The sequence below is a fragment of the Rhinatrema bivittatum genome, chromosome 8 (assembly GCF_901001135.1).
Source record: "Rhinatrema bivittatum chromosome 8, aRhiBiv1.1, whole genome shotgun sequence".
Taxonomy (NCBI): Eukaryota; Metazoa; Chordata; class Amphibia; order Gymnophiona; family Rhinatrematidae; genus Rhinatrema; species Rhinatrema bivittatum.
Window position 1 is genome coordinate 78,322,445 of NC_042622.1, and position 16,568 is coordinate 78,339,012.

At 41.8% G+C, this 16,568-nt stretch overlaps 1 protein-coding gene across 2 annotated transcripts in view; it reads left to right on the forward strand.

Moving 5' to 3' along the window:
• The window catches only part of CIZ1 (CDKN1A interacting zinc finger protein 1), a 190,089-nt gene that overhangs the window by 92,624 nt on the left and 80,897 nt on the right, over positions 1–16,568 (forward strand). Inside the window, exon 9 of one of the 2 annotated variants that reach the window (XM_029611592.1) lies at positions 11,730–11,918. In XM_029611592.1, the coding sequence (XP_029467452.1) occupies positions 11,730–11,918 (189 nt within the window). The remainder of the gene's footprint in view (positions 1–11,729; positions 11,919–16,568) is intronic. The other variant, XM_029611593.1, reaches the window with a different exon arrangement.

The window sequence follows — 16,568 nt, forward strand, 5'->3', positions numbered from 1 at the left end:
GGAGCCAAGCTTAGTGGAACTTCATTTGGGAATTGTGTCTCTCCAGTGCTTGTAGATTTGGCCAGGACTGAGTTACAGCAAAAACTGGAAGGTGTTGATCACAGTTAGAGAAGGAAATGGTTTTGTCATTGGATAAGCTATTTCGCCAAGCTTTCCCATAATCGTTCCACTTTAGGAACTCTACATCTTAAGCCTACCTGGCAATATACGTAGCTAAACTTTCTTATACCCATAATGGTTGTCTCTCTGTCTTTCTCTTTCTTCTATTCCCAAGTTTGATCTCCTTGTTAAATGTAACTTTGCCTCCTCTGAATGTTCTACTGTTTAATGGTTGCTAAGAGTGTTTACCCCCTAGTTCCATGTAAACCGATTTGATATGACATCCGTCATGAAGGTTGGTATATAAAAGAATTAAATAAATAAATGAGTCCTTTAACTCGGTCCTTAAGGGCCACTACCCAGTTGGGATTTTCAGGATTGCCATAATGAATGTGCATAAGATCTGGCTTCCCATCCAGTGGTGTTTCAGATTCAACTTATTGACACTTATCCATAGAGTTCTAAATGGAGATGCTCCAGTCTAAGTTCTGGGTTAAAAATTGACAGGCTGCCTGTTTGACAATATCTGGCAACAACTTGCTGGATGTTCCTTCATTGCATTTATCATGCTTGTCTGAGAGCTAAGCCAGAACGTTTGCGATGGCGTGTTCAGTACTATGGAACTGTCTTCCCACAGAGTTGAGAGCTGAGAGACGTTTCAAGATTTTTAGTAAGCAATGAGTAGCTTTTTTTTTTCTTTACGCAGGCATTTAGAACTGTAGATAACACAAAGGATGTATTGGGCAAATATAAATTAGGCTTTGAATAAGATTAGGATGTTGGGCAAAGAGATAAAAGCCATCTGAAATAACCAGGTTTTAAGCCCTTTTTTTTAAAAGAGGATTTTTATCTGGTAAGAGCCTTATGTTTTGGGGATTGCTCTCTCTCTTATTTCACCCAGGTGAGCTTGCTGAATTGAGGGAACATTTAAGAGACCTTTATTAGCAGACTGTAAATATGTTGTGGAGTATGTAAATGTAACCTTGTGCCCAACCATGAAGAATTTCTATTAAAGATTCTATGAATTATTGTCAAAACTTTGTATTGCATTCTGTATTGTATGGTTAGCCAATGTAAAACAAAACCGGGGTTATATGATCATATTTTTGACTACCCGTTAGAACTCTTGCAGCCAAATTCTGCAGTAACTAAAGAGGTCTAATTGCATTTGCAGGGACACCTAAGAAAAGCAAATCACAATAATCTAAGCTTGCAAATCATAGTTTGAAGATTTTAGTTTAGTCCTTCAATCTCCAGGAAAGATTTCAAACTTCTCAACATTCTCAATTTATAATAACCAGTCATCACAAGGTTATGAACATGGTTTTCATAAACAATTTTTTACCAATCATAACACCCTGATCACATGCCATGAATGAGATTTTGATTTCCTGAGTTTCAAAATGAAAATTCGGAAGTTCTTGTCACTTCACATCTGGATATCGGAATAATCTGTTTTTTTCACGTTCAATACTAACCTATTATGGAATAGCCATTTTTGAATGGTCCTCAGACAAATATTTAGCTCCTTCAGATGATTTTATGGGAAAAGAAAACTGGATGCCATATGCCTATATCCTAAAATTCAGACCAAAAGTGGAGCTAAGAATATATTAAACAGGGTTGCTGTGGAACCCCTATTTTAATATTTACCCAGTATTAACCCAATTGAATCAATGCTTACAGCAAATTTTCTATTGAGGAATGAACAAAACCATCTTAATACTGTTTTTTTTAAATTTTGAACTCAGTCATTTGAGTCAAAAGTTTACTGTGATCCACAGTATCAAAGACCATGGAGATATCTAGAAGGACCAGGATATATCTTTGGTCATAATTACAAAAAATACTGTTGGATCAGGATAATAGTAACGCCTAAGTACTTCTATTCTTCCTAAATCCATATTATTTTTGGTTCAAAAAGGAATTATCTTCTAGATAATCACATAGCTGTTTATGATCAGCTTATTCAATAATCTTGGCTAGGCATTGTTATGGTTATGAGGTGTTGGAGTGGATTCTTGGGTACTGCTGTGATGGCCACTCCCACGGGGAGGAGCCCCGTGAGGAACCGCAGTACTAGGCTAGACTCTATACACGCAAACACAAAAAAGTTGTATTTATTGTACAGCTCGATGGTACTGCCCGGGGAGCGGGCAGCACTGAAGGTAACCCAGTGAAGTAGTCCAGGGGTCCTCGGCATAGGAGACCCGTCTCACACTCGAGTAGGAAAGGCAGTGCGGCGTAGCAGGGAGAGGCCCCGGATGTAGATTCAGAGCGCTGAAGCTGAAGATGAGACAGACTGAACGGGTTAGTACTCACTGAAGCAGAAGCTGTATGGTTGAAGGTCCTGGCAGGCAGAAGTTATTCCGTGGCAGGCACCAGATTAGGGAAAGCAGGCCCTCGAGGAGCGAGTACCCAGTATCCCAAGATAGGTACCTGAAATAGAGCAGAAGGGCCCCCGAGGAGCGGGTACCCAGGTTAAAGAAGAGTTACCACGAAGGGCAGAGAGAGCTTCCTGCGGCAGCTGGGAAGCGGCAGAGCAGCTTAGACTGGAGGCAATCCAATCCTTGCTAACTCGCTTTGTTAGCAAACGAAGGGCAGGCTAAATACCAGGATGTGATGACGTCACTCAGAGGGGTCGCCCCCGAGGTTCCCGCCATGACGTGGATAAAGACGTAGGTGGCGTGCGTGCGCACACTTGCCGTTCCGGGGACGCCGGAGAAAGCGGCATGAAGACGCGGCAGCAGCCATCTTCCCAAGGCTTGAGGAGAGAGAGAAGGAAGAAAGGTGAGGCACAGAGGTCGAAGCTGTCTGAGACCGGACGCAACAGGCATGATAGATTAGATATTGGCCTATAACTGGAAAGCTCTAAAGGGTCCATCTGTGAATTTTTAAGAATTAGTCTCGCTATACCTTTTTTAGTGAGTCAAGTAACAAACCTTCTTCCAGAGATAAATTAACTATTCTTGTCACAAAAGGTGCAATATCTTCATAAATCATTTTAACAGAGCTGATTTGAATCACATTTGGTGAGCAGTATGCTGGATTTAGGTTCTTAAAAATAGCCTGTGCCTCAAGACAGGATTCATTAAGAAAAGTATCCCAGGTTGAATCAGCTACATTAGAGGGAGTTGTAAGACTACTAGGAATCACAGGCAAGCTCCTATCATTCATTCTACTTTATCTTTGAAATATTTAGCAAAGGTGTAACACCCAATAGATAAAAGCTGAGGATGCTTAGATTCAAACCCAAAGTGAGAACAATCAGTAAGATTTTTCACAGTAACCTTTAAGTCCAATGTTATGGATTTATTTTGAAAACTCTTTTTTAGCTGATTTAATCTTTTCTAAATTCCTCCTGAGTCGAAGATTTATTTTTCTGCCATTTCCGCTTGAGTTTTCCAAGCTTTTATCTCTTTGAAATTAAATCTTTCAAGAACAAGGGCTGTTTGGGTTTTTTTAATTTTCTATTTCTATCTGCTTTGTTCATGGGATAGGGTATAGTTTGTTAGCAATATCTAATGTAGTAGCATCCCATTCTGTACAGGTGGTGATAGACTCGTATTTAAAACTATTAAACTGATTGGGAAACAGATTCTTTAATTTACCAATATCTATGGTCGCCTCCTTACGGTGGTCAAATAAGTTGATTCCTGACTTGAACATGCTGGTAATTTTATAACTGTCGAAATTATGTAATGATCAGACCAGTGGACAGCATTTATCTTCATTAACTGATCTTGAATATTCATGAAACAATAGATCTAATGTATGTCTTGCCCTGTGCGTAGGATTTTGAATAAGTTGTTCCCAACCTAATGCATTAGTTGCATCAAGTAACATTTCACATGTCTGTGATATGGATCTTACTAAACAAATGTACTTGGCGCATATCAGCAAAGCTAGTAGATTGCTTGCTTAGTTTAAAAATCAGGTCTCCCAAGGTCAGATTATAAAAATTAAGGATAGATCAGGGACCTTTGTATTTCATACTGATCAAATTGGGAAGCTTTTCACTCAATGTTATGAAGTTTTATCATGTTTTAATTGAGGAGGGTAATAGATGATGGCAAATGTTAACCTTCCTCGGGTAGATGATGAACCCAGGCAATATTTGAATGGAGAGATTGCCAGGAGGTTGATCAAGCTATTAAAGATTTGAAGAATGGAAAGGCTTCTGGTCTTGATGGGTATTCTGCAAAATTCTATAAGACATTTTTTCTTTGTTGGTCAGGCATCTTGTTCATATATTTAACTACTTATTAAAGGAAGGGAAGTTGTCTTCTAATTCTAATATTCTGGGAATCACTGTTCTGGCAGAGGAGGGGAAAGATGCAACATTGTGCATTTCATATAGGCTGATTTCCTTTTAAACATTGACCTAAAAATTTTAGCTAAGATTTTGGCAGGGAGGTTGGGAAGAGTAGCCCCCTTCCTGGTTCACTGTGATCAATCTAGTTTTATACCAGGGCGATTAATGGCTAACAGTGTGTGGCAAGTCTTTAACTTGATTTGTTGTGCCACGCGCAAACTAGCATCTGCTCTGATATTTGCTGTTGATGCTGAGAAGGCGTTCGACTGAGTTCATTGATTATTTTTGTTCTGGATAAGATGATTGCAAATAATTTCCTTTATTGGGCCCAACAACTACATGTGGAACCGCTGGTGTGTATTAAAATAAAAGGACATCATTCTGCTATTTTCCGTGTGGGTTGAGGTACTCTGAAAGGGTGCCCTCTATTGCCTTTACTTTTTGCCTTGGTGATGGAGCTGCTTGCTGGAAGGATTAGGGAAAATATGCAGATGATGGAAATTTCAGTTGGAAGCTGCCAATATAAGGTATCCTGATTTGCTGAGTTCACATGCAATATCTTTACTAAGTTTGCTGGAGGAAATTGAGAAATATGGTAGGGTCTCTGGTTTTAACATGGAGAATTCTGAGATCCTTAGCATCTCTGTACCAGATACTATATCCCAGTTGTTAAAGCTCCAGTTCCTCTTAAAGAGAGATTAAAGATACATATGGAGATTTACATTGTTTAGATTCTAATGATACTGTTCAGTTTAATTATCTCCCCCCCCCCCTGTGACTTCTAATCTAAAGAGATTTAGCTAAATGGGAACATCTTAATTTATGGCTGGGGAGGATAGCTTCAATTAAGATGAACATATTACTGTGCCTTTGCTATCAAACACTACCTATTCAGGTGCCAAATAAGATATTACAGTTCTTCCAACGATGGAATTTGTTTTATCTAGATATGGAGCCCCTCTAGAGAGCTAGTAAGAATCTTCACTTGCCTAAACTGTTGGGTGGCATGGGAGTTCCCAACTTTAGGAAATATTTGGCCTCTGGGTTGAAGATAGTGGTTGATTGGCATAAGATGATAGATGGTAAACAGTGGGCTCAAATTGAACAGGCTGTGGCTGGGACAACGCCTATTAGTGTTATTGTGGCTCCCTAAGAGTTCGAGTGCACTCCATAACTTTTTGCCCTTTACTCTCTCTACTTTACAATTGTGGGATAGATAGAAGAATTGGTTGGTGGGAGACACTAGTATTTTCTCCAAGTCTTCAATAAGATGTAATAGAGATTTCCAGCCTGGAATTGATTCATTTGCTTTCAGTGATGGGAAGGTTTGGGTTTATCACAACTTGGTTAGGATTGGGGGGCCTGCTGAATTGCTGAGTTTGAACTTAGCGATAAGTTTCACTTATGGATAAAGATGTTTTTTTGTATGTAGCTGAAACACTTTGTGGGTTTAAGGCAGGTTAAAGTGGATCTCGGGAAAGGAAAAACTGTTTGAAGGCTATTATGAGAAGCATCAGGAGGATAATTTCCTCCTGTTGCTTCAGGAGGATAATTTCCAAACTTTGTCTTATTAAAGCCTTTCCGTGCCCCTAGACCATATTTACATCACTGAACTTTAATGTACTGTTTCGTTACGCTTCACATAATCACTCATTAACTCACATAGATGTCATAATTTTCAGAAGTAGCCTTAGAGATTGGCTATACTAGCCACCCTCACTCACTGTATAAAGTACCCTATTTGTATACTTTTGTTTTCCCCCTTTTATTTATTTATTTATTTATTTATTGTTTTTGTTATACCGAGTTTCATGACAGGCATCACATCAACCCGGTTTACAATTAACAAAGTGTGTAAAACATAACATAACGTAAAACAATGTTCTCAAAAAGAACCTTGAACTTTAAATATCGTGAATCAGATAAAGGAATTGAGAAAGTTACAATAAATCAGGGAAATCAACTTGGAACTGGAAAAAGGGGAGAGATTGCACAGAGCAATATTTACATTTCAGTCTATTAATGTAATAGATTAGCATAGTGAGTAAATAAGAATATGTGAGAAACTGTGGCAATACCTCACTATGGAACGGAACATAAATAACCAAATGCATAAATACGACAGTGGTATGATAAAAGTTCAGCAGGTATTGAAGATTGTCAATTTAAGGTTGGTTGAATTGTATTTGGTCCAGTTATTGGATAAGAGTTTGTGCTATTTAATGGAGGTATTATTCAAGGCTTGGAAATGCTTTTTTGAAAAGCCAAGTTTTTAGTCTTTTCCTAAATGTTAGAGAGCATGGCTCCTGTCTCAGATCTGGTGGGATAGAGTTCCAGAGAGTTGGACCTGCTGAAGAGAAGGCTCTGAGACTCAATGATTTATGTTGGTAGGTTTTGGCCTTTGGTATTTGGAGTGACTCTTTGTAGCATTCCCTGATGGGTCTAGCGGAAGTGTATTTTTAAGAGGTATTTGTAGGTCGAGGTGCGTGTTTTGGTTGATAGTTTTGTATATGATGTTGATGGTTTTATATATGATTCTATAGTGGATCGGTAGCCAATGGAGGTTTTTGAGGATAGGTGAGATGTGGTCCATTTTCCTGGAGTTTGTGAGGACTCTGGCTGCAGAGTTCTGGACCATTTGTAGAGGTTTGGTATAGGAAGCTGGGAGGCCTAGTAGTAATGAGTTGCAATAATCTAATTTGGAAAAGATTATTGCTTGCAAAATTGTTCTAAAGTCTTGGGCGTGAAAAAGTGGTTTAATTCTTTTCAGGATATGTAATTTGTAGAAGCAGTCCTTGGTGGTTTGGTTAATGAAAGGTTTGAGGTTGAGTCGATTGTCCAGGATGGCTCCTAAATCTCTTACATGGGCTGTTTGAAGGAGTGTGGGTGGTTTTGGGTGTGTATTTTTGTTTTCCGGTGATATGAGCAGGAATTCTGTTTTAGAAGCATTAAGTACCAGGTTTAGACTGGTGAGGAGAAGTTTAATTTCTACTAAGCAACTGTCCCAGTATTCCATTGTTTTAGATATTGATTCTTCTATGGGGATCACGATCTGTACGTCGTCTGCGAAAAGGAAGTGTTTCAGGCTTAGTTTTGTAAGAAGTTGACAAAGTGGTAGGAGGTAGATATTGAATAGCGTGGGTGAAAGTGAAGAACCCTGCGGCACCCCTCTATTAGAATGGTGGTATTGGGATTCTTTATTGTGGATTTTGACTCTATATCTTCTATTTTCAAGGAATGTTTTGAACCAGTTTAGTGTGGCACCTGTTAAACCAATGTTTGCCAGCTGTTTTAGAAGGATGGCGTGGTTGACGGTGTCGAATGCTGCCGAAAAGTCAAGGAGGATTAGTAAATATGCTTGGCCTTTGTCAATTCCAGAGAGGAGGAAGTCCGTGAGTGAGAGTAGTAGCGTTTCAGTGCTTGCGGCTTTGCGAAAACCATATTGGTTTGGGGAAAGAATACTGTTGTCCTCTAGGTAATTGGATAGTTGGGTGTTTACCAATTTTTCCATGATTTTCGCTATGAATGGGAGGTTGGAAATAGGGCGGAAGTTGTTGGGATCGCTTGCATTTAGATTTGGTTTTTTTAACAGTGGCTTTTCTTTTCCCTATCCCCAGTTGCTCGCCCTTGTTAAAATGTAACTTTTGACTCTGCCAATATCTGCCTCATATTAATATGTTTATTGGCTATGTTATTGTTAAAACTTTTGTTTGATGTAAACAGAGTTGATTTGATCTGTATCAAGAAATTCGGTATAGAAAAGCCTTAAATAAATAAATAAATGGGGAAGCAGCTAAAACTTGCCACTTGCTAGCTTGGGAAACTGACCTTGGGGAGTCTTTGGATGACTATATCTGGGGTCTTTGTTTTCTCAGTGGGTTGGTGTTCTATCTCTTTTTTTTTTTTTTTTTTTTCTGGTTAAAAATGGATTTAAGTTGTTGTTTAGATGGTATCTCACCCCTGAACACCTATATAAAATATATGCAGAAGTTAAAGCAGAGTGTTAGTGTAAATGTGATGGGATTGCTACACTATTCCATATTTGATAGGACTGTTCCTGAGCCCAGAAATTTTGGGATATAATTGACCTGATTAGGGATATTACTTCTGTTCAGTTACCAAGGATCCTAATTTTTTTACTGGAACTTCCGGTGCCAAATGTTCATGCTTTGTTGAATTTCCTCATAATACAGATTATTCTTCCTTCAGGATTTGCGCTGGCAGCCTCTTGGAAGAACTTGACTCCAGCATTGTTGTTAGTGTAACTGGGTAATGCTTTTTACATGAGAATTAACTGCTCTTAAACATGATGCTCCAGGAAAATTTGAAAGTATTTGGGGACCCTGTCTACTTTGGTTGAAAAATCATACCACAAAAAGACACCTTCAAACTGCAAATCAGACTGTCTATAAATACAAACCAACTATGCCACCTCCCTAAGAAGGAGACAGTCTATATTCTCAAACCACATTTCTCAAAACCATATTCCTTTTCATCGCTTATTGAGCAATGCAATGCCTATATTGTAAGATTTAAAGAACCTCTGCTGCTCATTTATTTATCAAAACTCAAAGCTTTTAAACATTTTTATCACAAAAATAGGCCCCACCCCCGTATTAATCACTCTCATCCACTCAACTCAAAAAATCCTTCTCATACCTCTCACAACATCACCACATTCATCTCACAACATCATCACATCCATTCCATATCACATCTGTATTCATAACATATCAAAAAAACTCCCCCCCCCCTTTTCTTTGAATTTCACTGCACTTTAATACAACTAATAAAAAAAAATTGCTCAAAAAACCCCAGCACTTTCATTCACCCTCACTGGGCGTTTCCCTAAGCATCCCCCGACAGTCACAATCAAATTATGTTGAACATCTGTCTTCATATATGTGTGTATTCACACCAGCGTTTAATGAAGAAAGTTCACAAAACATCCACTAAAACACACTTCCACAATTCTTCAAAGAATTCCAGGGGTAATCGCTGGAATTTTATGTCCTGTGGACTTTTCTTGTGGCCCTCAAACGAACTGCAGAACGTTCATACACAGGTGAACCACACCGTCACTGCAAACTGTTCAATCTTTTTCTGCCTCTGGGCAGATTTCAAATTTCCACAAGTATACTGCACATTGGATCACGTCTAAGAGCCCTTTGCTTGTTTGTCCACAAAAAGAAAGAAAAAATTTGGGCATTTGGACTGCATTCCGGTTTATAAAAAGAAGAAAGATTTGTAATTTTGTTCTTGATTATTTGAAAATATCATAGTGGGGTCCATAAAGGGTATGCGAGTAATGTGCAGTATACTTGTGGAAATTTGAAATCTGCCCGGAGGCGGAAAAAAGATTGAACAGTTTGCAGTGACTCTTTGGTTCACCTGTGTTTGAATGTTCTGCAGTACATCCAAGGGCCACAAGAAAGGTCCATGGCACATAAAATTCCAGTGATTACCCCTGGAATTCTTTGAAGAATTGTGGAAGTGTATTTTAGTGGATGTTTTGTGAACTTTCTTCATTAAACGTTGGTATGAATACACACATACATGAGGACAGATATGTTCAACAAAATTTGATTGTGACTGTTGGGGGATGCTTAGGGAAACGCCCAGTGAGGGTGAATGAAAGTGCTGGGGTTTTTTGAGCGATTTTTATTAGTTGATTTAATGTGCAGTGAAATTTAAAAAAAAAAGGGGGGGGGAGTTTTTTGATATGGAATGGATGTGATGTTGTAAGATGAATGTGGTGATGGTGTGAGAGGTATGAGGATTTTTTTGAGGTGTGTGTATGTGTGTGTGTGATTAATACAGGGGGTGGAGTATTTTTGTGATAAAAATGTTTAAAATCTTTGAGTTTTGATAAATAAATGAGCAGCAGAAGTTCTTTACCCCTTACAATATAGGCATTGCATTGTTTAATAAGCAGTTAATAAAGGAATATGGTTTTGAGAAACGTGGTTTGAGAATAGACTGTCTTCTTCTTAGGGAGGTGGCGGAGCTGGTTTGAAAAATCATACCTGCTGAATAGTCTCCATTCTTCTTATTTTACTATTATCTTCATCAGTGATGTTGAATTTGGAGTTGCAGAAATCTGCTGCTTACCCCTGGGATAAGCAACATGGAATGTATCTACCCTTTGGGATCCTGCCAGGTACTTGTGACTGGATTGGCCACTGTTGAAAACAGGATACTGGGCATGATGGATCTTTGGTCTGTCTCAGTATGGTAATCTTGTGTTTTTACCATCATTTCTTTCTTTTTTATTTATCTGTTTGCATTTGCACCTGCATGGAGTGGGGAGGGGTGGTTAGGGGACGGGTAAGGGGGTCTGATATAAAACAAATACTTTGTTACTGTTTGCTGATGTTTGGAAATGTCCTTGGTTGATGGTTATGTTTTTCAATAAGCTTTAAATTATAATAAGTTGTCCTGTCTTGGCAGAATTGCTACAGTGAAGATGAATATTTTGCCACATCTGTGTTATATATTTTTCTCAAACCCTCACTATTCTCATCTGACAAAATCTTAGTCTGGGAGAAGAAGATTTTTGACTACATCTGGCAACATAGGCCACCTAGGGTCTCATAGGCAACATGTTGTGTGTCAGCCTAAAGTGTGTTGAGCTCTGTGTTCCTAATATTATATTGTATTTTGTGCATTACAGCTTAGGGCAGTTGTGGACTGGTATAAAGTTTACCTCATGGACTTTATGGTACATGGGTAAAAATGGATGGCATGTGTATATTTTTAATGAGTTATGCTCATACTATACGTTTTTACCCATGCACTATAAAGTCTGCAAAGTATGTGCATACCGCCGAAGTGGACGAAACAAAAGCACATCCCTAGTTATGATACCTCAATTTCTTTGATCAATTTTAGTTTGTTTTGTTAGGGGTTGGTGGGGTGGGTTGAGGGAGGGGGTGGGTACTATTTCTACATTTTATTGGCTAGTTGTTTTGATTGTATTTACCCAAATGTTCTACTGCTGTACCAGGTGTTACTTTTGAAATGTTCTCAATAAAATGTGAACTATTTAAATAAATAAAAGCAGCATATGGCATCTTGTTTGTAATACTGTACTGTATGTTTTTATTGTGAATGGTAATCTGCACCCCATCTAGAACTATGGGGCCAGTAATATTTTTAAATACATAAAATCAATGTTTATGCAGTCTCCATATTCATTGCGGAAATCCTGAAATCCCAACTGGGTTGCAGCCCTCAAACAGGTTTTGGGACCTTTGGGTTAGTGGATGTTACTTGAAAAACCTACAGGAGAAACACTTCCATTTTTTTTTTCTAGCAGGTGCCTGGTGTAGGGAGCTCCTTGAAAGTGACCATTCAGCAGAGCAGTGAGAGCAGAGCCATCAGCACAGCAGCTTTGAAGCCAGGACATAAGAACAGAGAGATGGGCAGCACAAATGAAGCAAGGCAGCACATCGGACCCATGTTCTACTGTTATATCTGCAAGAGCAACTGCAGTAGCCAGCAGGTAAAGCATAGGAAAATTGGTTCTTACCTGCTAATTTTTGTTTATGTAGTACCACAGATCAGTCCAGACTCCTGGGTTTTGCAACCCTGCCAGCAGATGGAGACAGAGAAAGTTTTACTGACACTGCTACATAACCCTGAGTGCCACCTGCAGTTCCTCAATATTGACCTGTACCCAAGCTTAAAAACTGTATACCAAAACTTAAGAGAAAACCATAAGAAACGGAGGATGGTGCCCTCTATAGAAGTGTAACGTTCAAAAACCAAAAGTATGATCCCCAACAAACAAGTCTGTATTCCATGCCAAAAAAAAGAATGAGCGGACAACTCTCCACCTTCACAGATTGGGTGGGTTCTTGATCTGTGGTACTACAGGAACGAAAACTAGCAGGTAAGAACCAATTTTCCTTTCCCTATACATATCTAGATCAATCCAGACTCCTGGGATGTACCAAAGCTCCCTAACTAGGGTGGGACCTGGAGGGTCCTACTTACAAAGCTCTCGCCAAAGGACCTGGATGCTGGATCCCCAAAATCCAAACAATAGTCCCTTGCAAAAGTGTGCAGAGACTCTGCGTCGCTGCCCTGCAAATCTCTTGTAGAGAAATCTGAGCCTTCGCTCACGAGGCCGCCTGAGAGTGCATTGAGTGGGCCCTCAAACCATCCAGAACCAGATGACCCTTAGCTATGTACATCAAACCAATGGCCTCCTTAAGCCACCGCGCAGTAGTGACCTTAGATGCTTGATAACCTCTTTTCGAACTGCTCCACAAAACAAACAGGTGATCTGACCTCCTAAAGTCATTAGTCACTTTGAGATACCTCAACAAAGCTCTCTGCACATCCAAGATCTTAAGCTCCCTTGCATGAGGTACAGAAGAGTCTTATCTCAGGAAAAGCTGGAATCTCCACAGTCTGATTCACATGAAACTCCGAGACTACCTTAGGCAAAAATAGTACCGTATGCAACGACACCTCCAAGTCCAAAATCTGTAGGAAAGGATCACGGCAAGACAAAGCCTGTAGCTCTGGAATTCTTCCAGCTGAACATATGGCCACAAGGAAAACAACCTTAAGGGTCAAATCCTTAAGAGTTTCTCTCCTGAGCGGTTCAAAGGGAGCCTCACAAAAACCCCTGAAGACAAGATTAAGGTTCTGGGATGGACAGACTCTCCTCACCGGCGAGAGTAAATTCTTTGCTCCCCCCCCCCCGGAGAAACAGGACTACATCCAGATGAGTAGACAGGGGAGACCCTCTCTACCTTACCTCGAAGTCAACGCAGAGCAGTCACTTGGATACTAAGAGAGTTAAAGGCCAAACTCTTGACCCAAACCCTCCTGAAGAAAAGGCAAAATATGAGACACCTTGGCTGTGGAGCTTTACCTCCCCATTAGTGATGTATTAGGTCTCAAAAACCTTCCAGACCCGCACATACGAAAGAGAAGTAGACTTTCGCTTAGCCTGTAACAGAGTAGTAATAACCGCTTTGGGGTACTTCTTGCGCCTCAATCGCTGCCTCTCAAAAGCCATTCCACTAGACAAAAGTATGCCGCCTTGTCTGAAAATACGGGGCCCTGAGGAAGAAGGTCCCCTAGATGGCTGAAGCGTAGCAGACCGTCCATGACCAAGTTGACTAGATCCGTGAACTAAGGCTGACGGGGCCTCTCCAGTGCCACTAAAATTACTTTGCTCGGGTGTTTCTTGCCTACTAGAGGCCAAGGAGGAAAACCGTAAAATAGAACCTTCCGAGGCCAAGAGACCACTAGAGGATCGATGCCTCTGGCACTCCGTTCTTTTCTCAAACTGAAAAACCGAAATGCCTTGGCATTTTGACGAGTCGCCATTAGATCAACTTGAGGACAGCCCCACTTCTCATGGATGAGCTGCATCGCCTTCTCCAACAGCTCCCACTCTCTCGGGTCTAACATTCTGCAACTCAGAAAATTCGCTTGGACATTGTCAACCCCTGTGATATGCGATGCCACTGTCCTCTCCAAGTATCGCTCCGCCCAAAGAATCAACTTCTGAGCCTCCTGAGCTACTGCCCGGTTCTTGGTTCCTCCCTGCCGATTGATGTAGGCTACTGTTATCACATTGTCCGACAGGACCCTCATTGACCAACCTCTCACCAATGGCAGAAAAGCAAGCAAAGAGAAATGCACCATTCTGGTCTCTAAGCGATTGATAGACCAAGAAGCCTCTTTCTCGGACCACCATCCCTGCGTTAACTGTCGCTGACAAACCACCCTCCAACCAGACAGACTGACATCAGTAGTAAGAATCACCCAATCTGGAACTTCAAACTCCATACCACGGTCCAGATTGGAATGAAGGAGCCACCAAGACACTGTCCCTGCAGACTCCCTCAAGTGGGACAGGAAGATGAAACTCCTCAGAGTGGGTTCTACCAGGCGAGACGAGCCCTCTGCAGGAGCCACATATGTGCAAATGCCCATGGCACCAACTAAGGTCGAAGCCATGGAGCCCAGGACCTGCAAATAATCCCAGACCTTGGGCACTGCCAGCCCCAGCAACTGTCAAACTTGCCCCTGCAGCTTCTGTACCCACTCCTCCATGAGAAATACTTTGCCACTCTGTGTGTTGAAATGAGCCCCTAGATACTCCAGGGACTGTGATGGAATCAGGTGACTCTTTGCTACGTTCACCACCCAACCGAGTGACTCAAGCCTCTGGAGCATTTTCTGAACTGACTGACGACAGAGGGCCTCTGACTTCGCCCTGATGAGTCAATCGTCTAGATAGGGGTGTACCAGAACGCCTTCCCAGCGTAAATCTGCCGCCACCCTAACCTTGGTGAAAGTGTGTGGTGCTGTAGCTAGACCTATCGTAAGAGCCTGAAACTGAAAATGCTGACCCAGAACCATGAACCGCAAAAACTGTTGATGGTCTGGGGGGATAGCTATGTGCAGATATGCTTCTATCAAATCTAGAGAAGCCAGAAACTCGTTCTCAGGGTCTCCATCTGACCTCAGGGTCTCCATTCAGAAATGCAGAACCTTCAGTGCTGCATTTACTCTCTCTAAGTTCAGAATTGGGTGAAAGGTGCCGTCCTTCTTTGGCAAGACAAAGTAAACGGAATACCTTCCTGTGCCTTGCTCTTCACGGGATCCAAAATTACCACCCCTAGCCTCTGCAACCGGTCTAGCGTTTCCTGAACCACTAGCTGCTTGTCTAGAGGGCCTGTAAGTGGAAACTAGAAACAAATCTTGAACGGGACGAGTAAATTCTAAAGCGTAGCAGTCTCTTACTACACTGAGAACCTACTGGTCAGTGGTAATTTTAGTCCACTCCCTATAAAATGTGCCAGTCGACCTCCTACGACAAAAATTAAGAAGTGGACAAGCCTTGCCTCATTGCGAGGATTTAGCCCCAGCTGCACTTCCCCCAGTGGTATCCAGGAAAGGTCTTTGACCCCTGAGAGAGAATTGCTTCTCTGGACCTGGAGCTCCCCTTGCTGGGCGAGACCTCCCATTGCTGGGCGAGACCTCCCATTATCCTGCAAGCGGGACTAAGCCTGAAAGAACCTCTTGCCCTTAGGCTTATCCTCTGACACGCTGTGCACCTTCTTTTCTTTCAGATGCTTCATTAGCTGCTCTAGGTCCTCGCCAAACAAGAGCCTCCCTTTGAAAGGTAGAGACCCCAAATGAGACTTAGACGCCACATCCGCCAACCAGTTACACAACCATAAAAACTGCCTGTCTGATACCTTGGACATCATAATCCTAGATGAACCCCTCAGTCCATCCAGGACTGAATCAGCCCTTTCCTAATCAGAGTCCTCCTGAGGAACCTTGATCCCAAGCTCCTGTAGCACCTGAGTAATCAAGGGCCACAGTTCCTCCTTACGAAAAAGATGGACCATCCTGGGGTCATCTCCTTTGGTAACTGGAATCTCTTCCGGATCATCTACCTGATCCGTGCTGCCTGTATCTGGGTCAACTGCCTGATCATCCACCAGTGGCACCCCATCCTATCTGGGGTATCATCTGAGTCCTCTGACTCATCCACCGTGTCTCCTGAAGATGGGAAAGGAGCCAACAAACACTGGACGGGAGAAGTCTGCTTTCTCTACATCTGGCCAGTTTTGAGCCCATAGCCAGACCCTCTGAAGGCTGGACCCAGGTCCCCAAACATGACTGTGCATCACGCTACTTAGCTAAATATGCCTCATGTAATAACAAAACAAAGTCTGTGGAAAAAGGCCTTGAGGAGTCAGAAATTTGGCTGAGAGGACTCAGGAACTGGGATAATGGGAAAATCCCTAACCGAGCCACCCTGCTCCCTCCCCGCAGTTTGAACATGCCAGGGAAAGTCTCAGGGGAGATTTCCCCCTCCCCCCTGCTGGTGCAGCAAAGGCTGCATGAGTATTCAAAATGGCCGCCGTTCCCACGCCGACGGAGAGAAGCCTCGACCCAATGCAAACCCTGACGCGCTTGAGGAGCAGGAGTGGGAGCCAGTCTCTGCTTTTTCGTGGCGGTAGGACCATCCGACAACCCTTCACCGCCTGATGCACAGCTAGATGCAATTCATCTGCAATCAAGCTGAGCCACGTACAGTCACACAATGTTGGGGGAAGCTTACCTTCAATCAGCCATCCATCTCGCATACTCTGCCGCTGTAAAACCAAAT